The following is a 14,075-nucleotide window of genomic DNA, read 5'->3' on the forward strand; positions in this document are numbered from 1 at the left end:
TTTTGTCTTCACCTTGCTCCCTCAAAATTATATTACAATCATTATTAATCATAATTTTAAGGCTATCTGGGGATGAGCCTGTGATACTCTTCTGTTTAGAAGTCTGAGGTGGAAAATATGGATTGTTGATATTATAGTGTGGTTCAGCAATTTAATACTGCTTTCTAAATAATGTAATAATGCACTGCACAGTGACTCTTTTCCATTATGTCAGAGGGAGTTTTATAAGGGAGTTTTATTCTCCCTATCTCCCTCATTCCTGTACCACACAGCTGCCAAAGACAAGGGACTTGGCTGTTTGGTCAGACCCTTACTAATCTATCAGTCATACATAGATTTTGAATGGATGATGACAGAAGCCACACAATAATTTGGCTGTTTTTCTCACTGTCTTTCTGGTAAGAATCTGTTCCTAGAACTTAGAATCTTGGGTCATTTCCATTCTACTCCAGAATGGAAATGGCATAGCTGAAGCACTGGCTATCCCACCTTTTGGTATCAAAAATGGTATCAATTTAATGGTATCAATTCTCTCCATGTTCTACACATACTGAGAATCAGTTGCAGTTGACTCAGCCTCAGCAATCCTCCACCCAGCAATGAATGGGAGCATTAGGTATTTTAAAAGTTACTGTAATGGAAAAACTCATCAGTATGGAGGTATACTAATAGATTTCTTTTCTAACCCGATCATTTCAGCTTATTGAAGAAAATGAATGTCTCAAACAGGAGCTAGCCAAAGCCAAAATGGCTCTTGCTGAGGTCCAAATGGAAAAGGATGCTCTGCTTCATCGCATGAAGAAGATGAATGTTGATCATCAGTAGGACAGTGTTCTATTGGTGCAAAGCATCCTCATCAGAACTGCAAGTGGTGGTGGTACCTAAAATACTGTTTGCAAATCACTTGAAAATGTGGTTATTTTTTTGCTTACAGACAGTTTTTTCATTACAAAGAAATTGTTTGTGAACCAGGTACTATTCTGAAATTATCATTAAACATTGTAATTTTTCTCAGCCCATTTTAAACTGAAATGATTTTGGAATAACCAGTTTATACTGTACTTTATTAATTTACTGAGAAAAAAAATCATATCATCTACTTTTAATATTATCAAAAGAAACGTTGTATTTAAGATGTTTTCTGAAAAGTGGATGGTTCAGCAATGAAAGAAGGTGCCTGGGTACATAAGAGTCCATGCACCATGCCTCACTAACAAGGTGTACCTCTCTTTCTAAGGTTATGTTGTTTGATTGTTGCCAGAAGATATCTATACAAGAGGTTACATTTGCACTATGATGATACAGGCTAGATCCTCTAGAATAGTATAGCTACTGAAAATTAAAATACCAGCCCTAAACTGGCCCTACATTCAGTGTAATTTGCCCCGAGAGGATTTTAAGTATATTCCTCTGGTGCTATAGAGTTCCATATATCCTTTCCATATGCACTCCTAAAATAAAACAGTAAATGCTGGAGAATTTAAATAAGAGGGCATACTATTGGGCTTTCCTTCTGCATGAAGGTCCACTGTATCTGTACAGCTGATGTAATTTACACATTCACACTTTATTTTTCCTTTCTGTGTGAAGAGGATGTAGCCCTGATGTAGGATCTGGCCCTTCGTGACAGGTGAGCTTTGAGCCATTTTGCATGCATGTCTGATTCCTGCACAACTTATCAGACATGCCCAAGGATTTGGTTCAGTTTATTTAAATAATGTCAGTGCTTGTGAGGGGGAAAAATCCTACTGGGATTCATTGATTGTATATTGCGCTTTTTTTTGATAAAAAAAGCTGTAGAGAGTCACTTAATTACCCAGTGAAATTGTGAGATTACATGAAATGTAATTATACAGTTTAAATAATGGGTAATTTGTACAAATGGAACAATAATTTTCAGCTAAAAACTGGTACAGATGAAAAAGTAAAAAAGCACAACACTGTAAAATAGAGACTATAAGAGTGTGCTTCTAAACAACTTAGGAAACAATGTACAAAACCATACATGCCTGTAAGAGATTGTCTTTGCTGGAATTAAAACTGATAGAATAATTTAACTAGTGACCTTGAATCTGACAAATGAAAATCTTTTAATTGCTACCACAATTGTTTCTGCTCCATAGGATATTGGAGGGAAGTTCTGTTTGTAGATAAGCAAACAAATCTCAAAAAGTATTTAGTATCCTGTGGTTTGACTTTGCATATTCAGGTTGTCAAACCAGTTTTAATTAAAATGGTTTTCATCAAAACTTTTTGAAGGGCATATAATTTGCACTGCTGGAAATAGTTATTGAAACTGTACAGATTTTAATCAAGAACTCTGTGGAAGAACTGGTTCAGGCAATATTTTAAAGCCTGCCATATGAAATCCTAGTTGAAACTCTTCTTAATGCCCATGGAAATTTTTATTTTATTATTCTGAATTAGATGAAAAAATAGACATACAATATTTCTATTAGAGAAGCAAAATACTTGTATTTAAATAGTTATATAAAACAACACAGTATTAAATATGAGTGGTGCAATTACACATAAATACAATGTCAGATTCAGGGGAGGAGTTCTCCTTTGGTTTAACTCTGGATGGTACTATTAAAGTAATTCTTATTTGGTTTATCCTTGCCAAGATCTAGTTGGAATTATTCTGAAGAAGGAATGTATAGAGTGCTTAGTAGCATGTTGCTAGAATATTACATTGAGAATTATCTAATTTTTAAAAAGAAATAAATAGCAATATCAAATGCCTGGGTTTTTTTACTACATAAACTAAAACTTGCTTTTTTTTTTTTTTGAAAAAACCAAACAATTGCAAATCAAATCCAGAATAACAGCCCAAACCCACCCTTCTCAGTACAGTTGTTGAAATTCAGGGTATCAGTTCCTAGCACTTCATTATAACTGAATACATTTCTCCTTCATGGCTGTTGAACAGTAATGAAAATCACCAGTGGACAGTTCAGAGGAGATGGGTGTGCTTGGTTGTGAGCTTGACAATACTGAGATTGATAGTACTGTGTCGAATGTGTTTTGCTATTGAAAAAATCTGCAGAGGGAGAGTTAATAAATTAATGTTTGAAAATACAAAGTTAAACTAAGCTCTAATAGGCTATACTAAACATAGTTACGAAAAGCCTCAGAATTAAAAAAAATTACTTAATTCATCCTCAAGGCTCTGCTGGTGTTCATAGCTTCCTTCCTAGACAGGAAGTTTGTACTATCAGTAGAGCCTCTTGCTTTTATTCTGCAAAGACCTAAGTAGAAGACAGTTTGGAGAATTTAATTGCATATAGAAAACTGACTCCAGAAGTCTGTTAGGAAAACTGTTACCATGTTTTGTTTTACATTTTCTGTGGAAATTTAAACTGGTCTACAGTTTAGCTTAACACTCTTCATCTTGTTTAGAAATGCTGGTTTAATGTCTAATGAAGCTTTCAATTAGCTCACCTGAAAACTGTGCCCTTTCCCATGCTTGGCCACTGAATCCTTCTGGCATGTGCTGTTCCCGTTCTCACTGCAATTCTAATTTTGTTGGTAAGCAGCAGTTTTAAATCAAAATTCTGTGGCCTTACAGTATTAATTATAAAAGGCTCAGTGAAGAGGGAGCTTTGTAGAGATCATACCTACTCAGGCCCCTTCCGTCTAAGTCCTTTATTTCCCACTTCCATTAGCCATGTCTGTTTCTCAGTTAGAAAATTATTTGGGTGTCTTAATCTGGGATCACAAGTGATCTTCAAAGGATAACTGGTAGCTGCAGAAAACTTCCAATGTCTGCCATGATAATGGTTACCTTTATTCAAAATAATTTTATAATAAATGTGAGGAGACTGGGATAATAAAAGTAAAGACTTGTTTCAAGCATCTACAATTCCAAGAGTACGAAATGTATGTAAGTATAGCAGAAGCAAACTCCCTCCAGTGACCAGATTTCAGGTAAGTAATGATGGACATAATGGTTTCTATATAAAATAATGTGCTTGCGTTGGTCTAGTTCTTAAAACATTAATTACAAAATGCTTCAAGTCGATTTTCAGCTCACTGTTGTCATCTGCACGTTTTAGAAAGTACATCAGATTCCAGTTCAGTTGTTGGTATAAATGAATGTATTTTTCTCTACTGCAGGAACAGAACATCATCTCTCTGGTATGTTAAGTAGCAATGACATTGTGGGCACTTGCTGTGAAATCCACTAATTCACCCCTCCCTGCAGGGAAATTAGTTTTTTGACAGCCCTGCAATACAACCTTATCTTTTTTTAATTCCAACCCATGCCTCTTCACTTCTGCTGACTGACTTTGGAATAGCAGCCTCATTTCCTGTGCCTCATTGTGAACCCAGTGGCAGGCTTTGTAGTGCTGAAGCACAGCTCTAGTGCTGAGGCTCACGCGTGGCTCCCAGTGGTGCAGCACCAAGCAGCGTGCTCAGCTCACTCCACTCAGCTCTCTGCCAGTGACCTCCTCGTCTTAGTAACAACAGGAAACCTGAGAGCACTAGCAGCACAAAGATCATGCTAATCGCTGTTAAGGGATGCAAAACTTTGATAGGAATAGTGGTCTTTGCTGGACGAATAAAGCTTTGCTTCTCAATAAAATTGGGAAAAAGCATTAAGATTGCTGGTAAATAAAAGCTGTGTAGTTGTTTACAGTTTTAGGTATTTTTAGCATGCTTATATAAAAAAATTGTTCTGATTTTAAAGTTTATGGAAGATATTTTTGAACACTTTAATGTTTCAAGAACTTTCTTGCAACTCTCAGCTTCTCAAATACTATAGAATGTCTAGCAAGTATGTGTCATGCTACGTGCTAGCTGGAACAAGTTGCAGGAATTAAATCTTCAAAAATCAACTCAACTCTTGATAGCCTGTGTTCTCTCCCATTATAAGGGGTAACTTCTGCATCCCAAAGAGATGAATCTTTCATATTGCCACCTAATTAAATGGGTAGATAATAACTTTTTTAAAAGGTCGTTTTTTGGCTTTGTCTGCCATTGCCCAAGCCACTCCTAAGCAGTTGCATTAAAGTATCTGTATTCTATTATTCCTTCACTCTCTCCTGCCTTTCTTTTTGTTGCCATCACTCATTTTAGTATGAGTGGAAGTGGAATATATGTATTTCCTAAAGTTTTCTGCCATGTAATCTCAGTATTAAATCTTAATGTTGTTTTAACAATCACTGAGAGCATTGTTTTGGAAGTAAAAATAAGATGTACTTAGGCCGTATCTTCTTTGAGAGTAAGAAGGCACTTTGTGGAGCATAATGCATGAACCGGTTACTGCAGTTTTCCTAGGACAGAGTCTGTTTGAAAACACCATGATTTAATTTGAGTTAGGTAATCGGTAAGTATTTTAAACATATGACAGAACATGGAAAAACGAGCGCTTCGGAAGCGGTAGTCTGAGGCAGTAAGTGCTGAATAAAGAGGCACCCTCTACACAACTTATCTGTGGAACAAATCTGCAACCCTCATTCCACCGGTCCCACGGAAGGTGCAACTGCCAGAAACAGCTTCTGTCCGTGTAATGACATGGTTGTAGTAACGTGGAGTTTGCAGCGAGAATTCCAGTCCCTGCCGGTGGCTGTGCTGCCGGTGCGGCCCCGCGCTGAGCAGCGCTGCCGCCGGGGGGCGCGGCGGGAGCCGTCCCCGGGAAGGGTCACCGGACAGACAGCCCGGAGCTTCCGTCAGCTTCCCACGCTCCATTTCATAACATGACTGGAAATCAGGCGGTGGTGGTGGGTTTTTTTTTCAAATTTAGATACCTTGGAGTTGATTCTACTGCCTTGTTTATGACATATGTTTTCCTCTTTAAGTAAATCACATGAACTGCCTGAACGGTGGCAGAAGAAAGATTTTCTTTCCCCTTTTAGCTTTAAATAAATTATAAAAACTTATTTTTCTACATATTTTCCCTTTTATGGTAAGATTTTTATCGCATTTTTTGTGCTTCATCTTTTTCTCTTAAAAGTGTAGAATAAATTATTCTGGTTTTCCTATCCTTGGGAAAGGATAGGAAAAAAAAAAAAGCTCCACCTTTGTGTCAACAATTTGTTTGTTCAATTTCCTTGCTAACTAGAAAAAACACCTCGTTTTTAATAAAAGGAACATACAGAGAAGTTTCCTATGTTTCTCTGGGAATAACCAAATGCAATCCTTTACAAATGCTTACCTTACCCACCTTCGCCAGATGGTAATCTAACATGACAGTTTATATTAACACTATACTGTGTGGTAAATTATCTGGAGTTATTTCTTTTTATATCCTCTTTGGCTATTCAAAAACTTCCAGGCAGAATGACTAAGCAGATAGAAAAACAATTTATATAAAATCTACTGGAGGAATGGGGTAGCTTTATTTTTGTCAAATAGAGAAAATAGCATAGAAAGCAGCTGTCTCTTCGTTTCTCTGGAATATTAATGTAGTTTTTTCCTTCCACTTATTTTTAATTCTGTTTCTAACAAGAGGCTGCAACTCAAGATAGGTACAATGGAGAGTTTTTTAAGATGTCATCCTGCAGTGCCACATACTAGAACATGTTGCAGAATGTGACAATATACTGGACACCAGCAAAATCACAGCTGCTCACATGAACTGAGTTGGATGTAGAAATGAGGCTTCTCTGCTCAAACTTAGCAGTAGGATAACGGCAAGTCTCCTGAAAAATCACTTCATTCCAAACATGAGATTTGCTATTGCTGCAGTATTCAACAAAAAAATATATATCTATTTACAGACTTTTTGAGTTTGTATTTAGAGATATATATATATATATACTTGAAAGTATTTATACCACAGCTTTTTTAAATAATTATAAAAAATATGTCATCCCCAGCATTTTATTTACTATCCAGAAGTAATGTAAGAAATATGGTAAGTTGCAAACAGTCATTGAGAAATTCTTTAAAGCTGTATCAAAGCTATTTGCTTTAACTGTGTCCTAAATCCTTCCAAATCAGCTGGCAAAGTAACTCATGGAAACTACAAGTAGAGTTTCAAACTCTACTTCATGCTCATCTTAAGATATATCTGAGAGGGGTCATGACCTGAACGCTGTTCTTAGACCTTCCTTTGCAATTATCAAAAGCATTTTCAGCTTATGCAACAGGAAAGAATACCTTCAAAGTCATAATGCTAAGAAGATTTAAAAAACTCCTTGAAATGGGACTTGACAAAACACTTCAGCAAGCAAAGGCAACCTAGAGTTAATCTCCTTTGCCTTTTCATTATGCAGAACATGTCTCTTATTTAGTTACTGTAAGTCAAGGAGGAAAAAGGGAGAGTGTTTGAAATAAGCATAAGGAAAACAATACACTAGAACAAATTCTGAGCGACTTATTCATCAAAATGTGTTCCTATGTGGCTGAACAGCTGTCATCCTTAATGTCAGTGTGGCTGCCTTTAAATCCACAGCTGCTGGAATCAAAAGGAATATTTTTACTTAGTAGCAAATAGTAATGTATAGACAGTAAAAGATTTATTTTTTTCTTCTCCATCTGGTGATAAAAGTCATATATGGAACATCATCATACTACATGTGATAGCTGGATATTAATTGACGAACACTGTCATAATCTTCCACTTTGCTGATGTCCTTTCACTTTAAGGACCCTTAGAAACTTACGGCAATCAGGAGACTCTACATCAAGTGGAATTTATGAATAACAGGAAACTTAAGTATCAGATACTCAGTATCCAATCTCACCCACTACCATTCCTGATATCCACTGGAAACAGGCCTGCCAGAAGATTCTGAGCCTGAAACACTGGAGGTGATTACTGTGAGAACTTAATTGAAGCTGTGTGTAACTAAAAAAGGATAAGGCAGAGCTGTAGCACAAACACATCCTCAGCATGGTGTACATTTTCACTACAACCATCCTAACAGGGACATGAGAAAGAGAGTTGTACTATAGAAGGAAGCAGAAAAGAGAGACTGAGAATTTCTGTGAAAGGAAATTTAAAAATTACAGCAAAAGAGAAAGGCACAATAAACAGATAAGCTGAATATTAATTAAATCAGGTGCTATGAATGCTTAGTTACTGTATACATAATGTGCATTATATCACACATTACAATACATTACAAAATGTATCAAAACATTACCAAATAATTGGAAAATATGATTTGATGTAAAAACAATCTTACCAGGAAAAAAAAGAAATTGAGTTGGCTTCGACAGCAAATCTGAGCTGTTGTTTCCTTGCTCAAATGGTGGTGGTGGTGAGATGTTTCTGTCTCTCCTCACAGGAAACAAGTGATAGGACAAGAGGTAACTGCCTCAAATTGTACTAGGGGAGGTTTAGGTTGGACATTAGGAAAAATTTCTGGACCAAAAGGGTTGTCAAGCACTGGAACAGTCTAGCCAGGAAAGTGGTGGAAGCAACATCCCTGAGGATATTTTAAAGATGTGTATATGGAACACTCCATGTACACAGTGCAGTCCATTTGGCACTGGTGGGGCAATGGTTGGGCTCAATGACCTTAAAGGGCTTTTCCAACCTGAAGGTTTCTGTGAAAAGGGATTGGGCTAATGCAGGGTAGTGTCTTCACTGGGATATTGCTGAGAGAAGCAATAGTTTGATGAAATACCAACATCAAAATAAAACTGGGCAGTTCCATATTTTGATGTTTCAAGTTTAAAAAATGTTTTATTGCATTTTCAATATAAAAAGGAATGATGTGATAAGATAGTAGTGTCATAGAAGCTCATTCATTTGCCATTAGAAAGTCTATTTTCAGAAAACTACAGTGTGTGGTAGGTCCAGAGGTGTGAAAAGAGGAAACAAATGTAAGAAAACAGCAGTTATCACATTTATGTGACTTCAGAATTTTCCTACTTGAATTATTCATCCTACTTTAGTTATTTGCCCAGCTTTACTGGAGGTGGATCTTTTTAGCTCCAAATTGTTGTATGCTTAATTATTTGATTAAAGATTACTTTGCATTAATTATTGCGTATTTTTCTAGGATTATGCCAGCCTATTTGCATATCCATAGCAGAGCCTGTCTCTGTACTTTCTATTCTCTTAATAGAATATGGAAATAGAACTTCTATCACAAATAGCTGCACCAGTTTTCTTCCAATGTGAAAAAATGCAAAGATTAATTCCTAGATCTGTTTTTCTGAATCAGCTCCAGTTAGAAGATTGTTGCAGACACGCTGGTATTCCTGTAATCCTCTCTGCTACCTTTGCTACTGATGCTCTGGGGTAGGTCAGTATGCTGTTACGTTCTTGAATCATTAATCTTACATGGAACAATTTTTTGTGCATGGTTCTTCCTTTGAGATCTTAGCTTTTACTTAGCTGCAGAAATAAAATCAGGGCTTTTTGCCTGGGGTTGATAGTCACCTTCAGTTCAGATGAATAAGTGTAAATCAAATTAATTGGCGGGCTTAGCCATACACTTTACCAATTATTTCTTTAGACCAAGACCTATTGCATTGTTAGAAGGCTCAAAATGAGGGAGTTGCACGTCAGCAAACAAATTACTCATGTTAATATTTTCCTTTGTAATCCAGTTACACAAGAGGTAATTGAGATTAAGAAATGCACTGCATAACCATGTCCTCATTCAAAAAGCAATAACTTTCTTCCCTAGGCAGTGCAGGACTAGCTGTCTGATTTAAACACTCTAGAATATTGTTTTGTGGGACTTGAAGAAGTAATTAAGAATGAAGAACCTTTTTACTGTTGGGCTAACTGAATAAAATATGTTGGGGCCCTAATCTTGTGCTAGGAGCTAAGTACCAGTTTCACAAAATCAACATTTCCAACAAATTTGATATTAGTTGGTGGGGGTTTTTTGACAGAGAGCAGCAGTACCCGTAACATCAGAATAACTGTGTGGTTGTTGTATATGTACCTTCTGTGGTTGTATATGCACCTTCTGTTTTACTAGAACATCTACTAGAACAATGTACTCTTTCATACTCAGTTTTTTATTTTGTCCTGAAACCTGTTGTTTTGCTACTTTATTTCACTTCTTATTCTCTTCAGAGGCTCTTTATGAGTCTGCTGGACATTGCAGGTCCTAGGAGACCTCTATATAGCTGTGCTGTATTGAGAGGTATATAACTGTGTATATATGTGCTGAGGTAAGAGGTATATAACCACACCAATGTGAAAACTAGCCATTTTTCCCTTTTACCTTCCTTCCTTTAACCAACTGTCCACTCACAAGAGAATCATCCTCCTTAAGAATAATTTGATTTCTTTAAAAGTATTCTCTAAGGACCTTGTCAAAAGCTTTTTGGAAAGCCAAATAGAACCTATTGATTGACTTGCAATTTTCTATATGCTCTTTGACTCCTCCAAAGAACTCCAATAGAAACAAGAGACATGACTTGCTTCTCCAAAAGCTGTACTGAATCTTCACTGTTGTATGCAGCCAGGTGTCTACCAATTTTCCACACATGCAAATCAACTCAGTCCCCTTCAAGCCCTCAGGAGTTATTAGGATCATATTTGCCACCTTCCACACTTCTAGTACCAAGGCCAATTGAAACAATAGCTCACACGTCATCATTTTCATTTCGTGAATGTTAGATCTGAGGTCCTTCAGACTCTTTGAGGAATTGAATCTGGTCCAGGGAAGTTACTTTTATTTAGTGATTTGTTTCAACAAAGCCTTTACTTATGGGACTGTAACTTCAGTGAACACCTTGGACTTGGCCTGTAAAGAAAGGCCCTGGTAGTTGAAATGTCAACTACTTTTTTACCACAAATAGTTATATCCACGGGGAAAAAAACCTGGGCAGACCAAAAATCCAGTGCAAAGTTAGCTATCTGCTTAATTTGTGTTAAGAATAAGCATCAAAGCTAAAACTTGCAAGGATTTGGCAAATTAAAGTTAGTAAGAGAATCAGTGGAAGACTGTACATTTGAGAATTCTATACTGGGAAAAAAAAAGAGTGCAGTGTCCATTTGGTTATAGGTTAATTCCTACTGAAACATTAATCAAAAATCTGTCTTTGTCATGTATTTCTCCTTTGAAATTTCAGATGCATTCTGCCTTGTTGGTCATCACCACATGTATGCACAAATACAAACACACCTAAAGAATGCATGATGTATGAGTGTTCACTCAACCATTTACATCAGTTCTGAGAAGTGATATGTATTCATGTAGGATAGTTACTATTAGATGAGACAAAACCAGAATAGACCCCCTGGCAGAACACTTCTAACTATGCTACTGCCTTATAGTGCACCAGCCCCCCCATGGTGCTTTCCTGGATGTTACTGATGGATAACACTTGCACACAATTCTACCAGCTGTCTGTACTTGCAGTTGCAGTCCCTTGTCACTTGCATGTTTCAGCTGAGACTTCTCTATGATCCTTCTTTCAGGCAGTCAAAATCTAATGTGCAGGCAATGTTGTACACATCCTCAAGGGAAGATAAGAAGAGGAAAAGATTTTACAGTCCGAAAGAGGTTGCAATGTATCAAAGGTAGAAGTAAGTTGTTTTTTATGCAATAAGCTGTGCATTAAGTAGTACATGCAGAGCTTTAATACTGTACTGTATCTGTCAGCACACACTGGACTGGGGCATCTCATCAGCATGCTGTTCTTACCAACTCATATTTGATTGTGCATTTCTCTCTAATGCATGAAAAATAGTCTCAAGCATATTTTGAGAGCACACTGATGTAAACCTAACATAGAGCAGAAGGATTGGATGAATAATGATACTGCTAATCCCACCTGCTGTCACACAAGAAATACATGTAAAGATATGTATAGATATCCCAGTTAACCTTAGCATCTGCCATCAAAGCAAAATCACAATTGTACTGGAAATGGCACAGCAGACAGATTTGACTTTCTGTCAGTACTATCCCATGCCCATATTCTGCAGGTTCAGCTCTCCAGCGCTAACACAGCCTGCAGTCTGTGTGTCCTTGACACTTTCCAGCAGTGGGATGTTTCAGCCCTGTGAGGAATGCAGCACACTTCCCATGGTATATTCAGATGACTCTGTAGGTTAGTGGCTGTGAGACAGAATCACAGTTTAATTTCTTCCTCTTCTGCAATGTGTTTAGAGCCCCATAAGAATGATGGTGTGGGGTCATTGCAAATGCTGGGATGGCATCTTGCTGTTGTACAACATCACTAAGGGACCAGTTTTCAATTCTTTTCCCTTGAAAAATTTCCAACATGCTTGAAAGGAAGTAAGTGTTTATAGAAAATGGGATCTAGTCAGAATTGTATGGTCAGAGACAGGATTGTTGTGGATAAGTTGTCAAAAATGGCTTTTCTCTCATGTTATTTCAGCTTCTGCTTCATCGGGTGAATCCAAGAATCTGTGCAGTGTTTTAAGACCACAGAACTCTTGGTGTTTTTACATCCCTCATGAGTTAGTTTTAGTACCTTCAGTTTCTATAATTTTCTTTTACAGTGGGGGAGGATGCAAGTCCTTTTGCATATTTCAGTGGTGAGAGCTAAACTAAGCATCATGTGAGTATTATGGTGTGTCCCAGTTTTCCAAACCGAGGCCATGTCCACTGTGCCATCTACCTGCTGAGCCTATCCCTGAGGAGGGCTGACCTGCATCTGGGTTCCACCTTGGCAGGGAACCAGGACATGATGGCATTCACACCTGGCCTCACGAGCTCATAGTTCTTTTTTATGCTGTAGATATACACTCTAAAAAGCAAAAGACAATGTCTAGACTGAAAACCACTTGCCACCCAACACTTGCATGAAAAATACTGCTTTCTCTTGGGCAGCCCAAAAATTAGAATAATAATCAGGCCTATTTAATGCTAATTTATTTTCTGCTGTCAAAAAGGGCTGATGGTTTATTCTAGCATTTTGTGCTCTGTCTCAGAATACCCCTCAGAATTTGTAATCAGAATCTTAGGCCTTCCCTATATCTTTACATGAGAGAATTGATAATACATAGTCCTGAAATATGATGTCATTATGTTTGCTATTCTACACAACTATTTTTTAACATCATGGATTTAGTGTTTTCTTCAATACCTGCAACTCAGTTTTTCATACGCCCTTCCATGTGTCTGCTTGAAAAGAGAGAGGGAAAAGTCATGGAATGTTAGAAAGCACCCATTTAATTTCCCTTTAATTCAGGGAGGCTGAAGGAGGAAGAAATGAAGAAGTTGTCAAATGAAGAAGTGATATGAGAACAAAGCCGAGTGATAGTTGCATTGTAAAAACATTAAGGAAACTCCCTGCTTTTTACAGTCACTTCTAGTCCTTTCAAATGACAAACCAGTTAAAGAATTTCTAGGTAGGCTAAGTGCTCTCTCTGGTATTCTAGAAAATGGAAGAAAACAGAAGGTAAAGCATATGTTGTGTTGAGAGAAATTTTGCAACTGAAGGTGTGATGCCACTTAGACACTGACAGCTGCAGTGGTCATAACTTAAAATGTCTTCACAAATACTAAAATCATAGAATCAAAATTCTGCCGTGATATAGAACATCACTGCTCAAAAAGCATATAACATTTTGAAAGATCTCTTTGATGTTTTACAAATAATTTTTCCCATCTGTAACTACTGCAAATTATACAACTAGAATGTGTTTCTACATTCTATGTCTAATTCACTAATTTATCATACATACAACTTTTAACATTCCACAGTGTTGTCCTGACATTACCAGGAGTAAAAAAACCTAAGACATTTAAAAACACAAAGGAGTCTACTTAATCTAATGAATGGGTTTGACCACTTACATTCAACTCAGTCTAGGTACTTTGTTTTTCTTACTACTTCATCTTAGGAAACAGACCAGCCCATGTTCTCAATTTTTTGCTTCAGTAGCCCTTAGAATTTATCCACGTTTAACCCTTCAATTAAATAGTGCTGCTTACATTCCTTTTTACGTTTCAAATTGATAGGGTTACTCTGTTCTGCCCTATTTGTTAATGAAACAAAATCTTCTATTTGGCCTTCACAGTTTTTTTTTGGGCACTAGGCTATGGGTTTACTGGGGTTTTCAACCTTGCTACATTCATAAAATCTTTCTGAATTTGCTGGCTACTGCAAGCATCTTCTCCATTGATATTTCTATGCTGATTCTCCATACTGTTCTTCAACAGCTTTCTGGACGATAA

The 14,075-nt window shown here is 37.1% G+C and overlaps 1 protein-coding gene across 2 annotated transcripts in view; it reads left to right on the forward strand.

Moving 5' to 3' along the window:
* The window catches only part of LOC131572766 (bridge-like lipid transfer protein family member 3B), a 47,089-nt gene extending 44,348 nt beyond the window's left edge, over positions 1-2,741 (forward strand). For both annotated transcript variants that reach the window (XM_058826092.1, XM_058826093.1), the window contains exon 21: positions 700-2,741. In XM_058826092.1, the coding sequence (XP_058682075.1) occupies positions 700-825 (126 nt within the window). In that variant the 3' untranslated portion in view covers positions 826-2,741. The remainder of the gene's footprint in view (positions 1-699) is intronic.
* Positions 2,742-14,075: the final 11,334 nt, after the last annotated feature.

The sequence above is a fragment of the Poecile atricapillus genome, chromosome Z (genome assembly GCF_030490865.1).
Source record: "Poecile atricapillus isolate bPoeAtr1 chromosome Z, bPoeAtr1.hap1, whole genome shotgun sequence".
Lineage (NCBI taxonomy): Eukaryota > Metazoa > Chordata > Aves > Passeriformes > Paridae > Poecile > Poecile atricapillus.